General features: G+C 52.9%; 1 protein-coding gene across 1 annotated transcript; it reads left to right on the plus strand.

Moving 5' to 3' along the window:
* Nucleotides 1-390, plus strand: LOC130705988 (keratin-associated protein 2-3-like). Its single transcript, XM_057536764.1, has one exon. It carries the CDS (start codon nucleotides 1-3, stop codon nucleotides 388-390), a length of 390 nt encoding a protein of 129 aa, XP_057392747.1.
* The last annotated feature ends 937 nt before the right edge of the window (nucleotides 391-1,327 follow it).

Here is a 1,327-nt window from a genome sequence, read left to right on the forward strand (position 1 = left end):
ATGACCGGCTCCTGCTTCCGCCCCATCTCCTGCTCCCTGGGCTGCGCCGGAGGCTGCTTCCAGCCCCGCTGCTGCCACGACCCCCGCTGCTGCCGCCCAGTGTCCTGCAAGACCACCGTGTGCCGCCCCGTGACCTGCGTGCCCCGCTGCACGCGCCCCATCTGTGAGCCCTGCTGCCGCCCAGTCTGCTACGCCCCGTGCAGCCTGCAGGACGGCTGCTGCCGCCCCATCACCTGCTGCCCCACGTCCTGCCAGGCCGTGGTCTGCCGCCCCTGCTGCTGGACCACCACCTGCTGCCATCCCGTCTCTGTGCAGTCCCCGTGCTGCCGCCAGCCCTGCTGCCAGCCGGACCCCTGCTGGCCCACCTGCAGGACTTCCTCCTGCTGCTGAGCAGTGCGTCCTAGGAGCACATCGTCACTAAGGGTCCCCCAGAGACGGCCGGCTCCATCCTGCTGTCCCACTGCTTCACAGCAGAAGGTGGCAGGTCTCTTCTCGAGAAGCCCCTTCCTCCTCTCTTCAAACTAGCTTTTAAGAGGCACTGAAGACCCTTTTCAAATGAACTACTGATGAAGAATATCCTGTCCTCTCAAGACCCCAGCTCCCTCCTATGTCATGTTGTTGGTTTTCTAATAAATTCAGGCACTCCCAGCATAGAAATCATGGTCTCGTGATATTTCCTTTAAGGAGATTCTGTCTGAATTTTCCAGAGACATTGAAAGCAAGATACAGAATAATCCTCTTAAATTGTTCTCTAAAATACCCTAAGTCTGGGTAGTTTCCTTCCTACCATTGTAGATGGCATTTATAGGACACAGTAGCTAAGGAAGGTGGGCACAGCTATATCTTCATCACATATACAGAGTCACAGATGCCCACGGTTCCAGACAGGTGCCGCACACCTGAGAAATGTTCTTCCAAAATGACCAGTAAGGAGTCTACACTGGGGTTACCACCTATATTCCCAGTCTGAGTATTCATTCACTGAACTCACACCTGCTAGCACAGCACAGAAAGCCCAGTATGTTAGAGGTGGAAGGAACCTTGAGTGGCATCTGGCCAATCGCCTGTTTCTGAAACTAAGGAGCAATGAGTAATGAAAGATCAAATACGTTTCTAAATGTCCTTATAACCACTGATGTTCAGAAAAGACCCAGGAGAACGCAAGCCCCCTGACATTAAGCATTTAAGCCAAAGATTTCCTCTTACTATGATCGGAGAGACGTTCCTCTGCGCAGAGGAACTGTCATATTTTGTGACCAAGTAGAACTGCTTCTTCAGGTAATATACACTCCCTTCTGTGTATTACAGCGCTGACTGTTATTTAGAA

Source organism: Balaenoptera acutorostrata, chromosome 20, assembly GCF_949987535.1.
Source record: "Balaenoptera acutorostrata chromosome 20, mBalAcu1.1, whole genome shotgun sequence".
NCBI lineage: Eukaryota > Metazoa > Chordata > Mammalia > Artiodactyla > Balaenopteridae > Balaenoptera > Balaenoptera acutorostrata.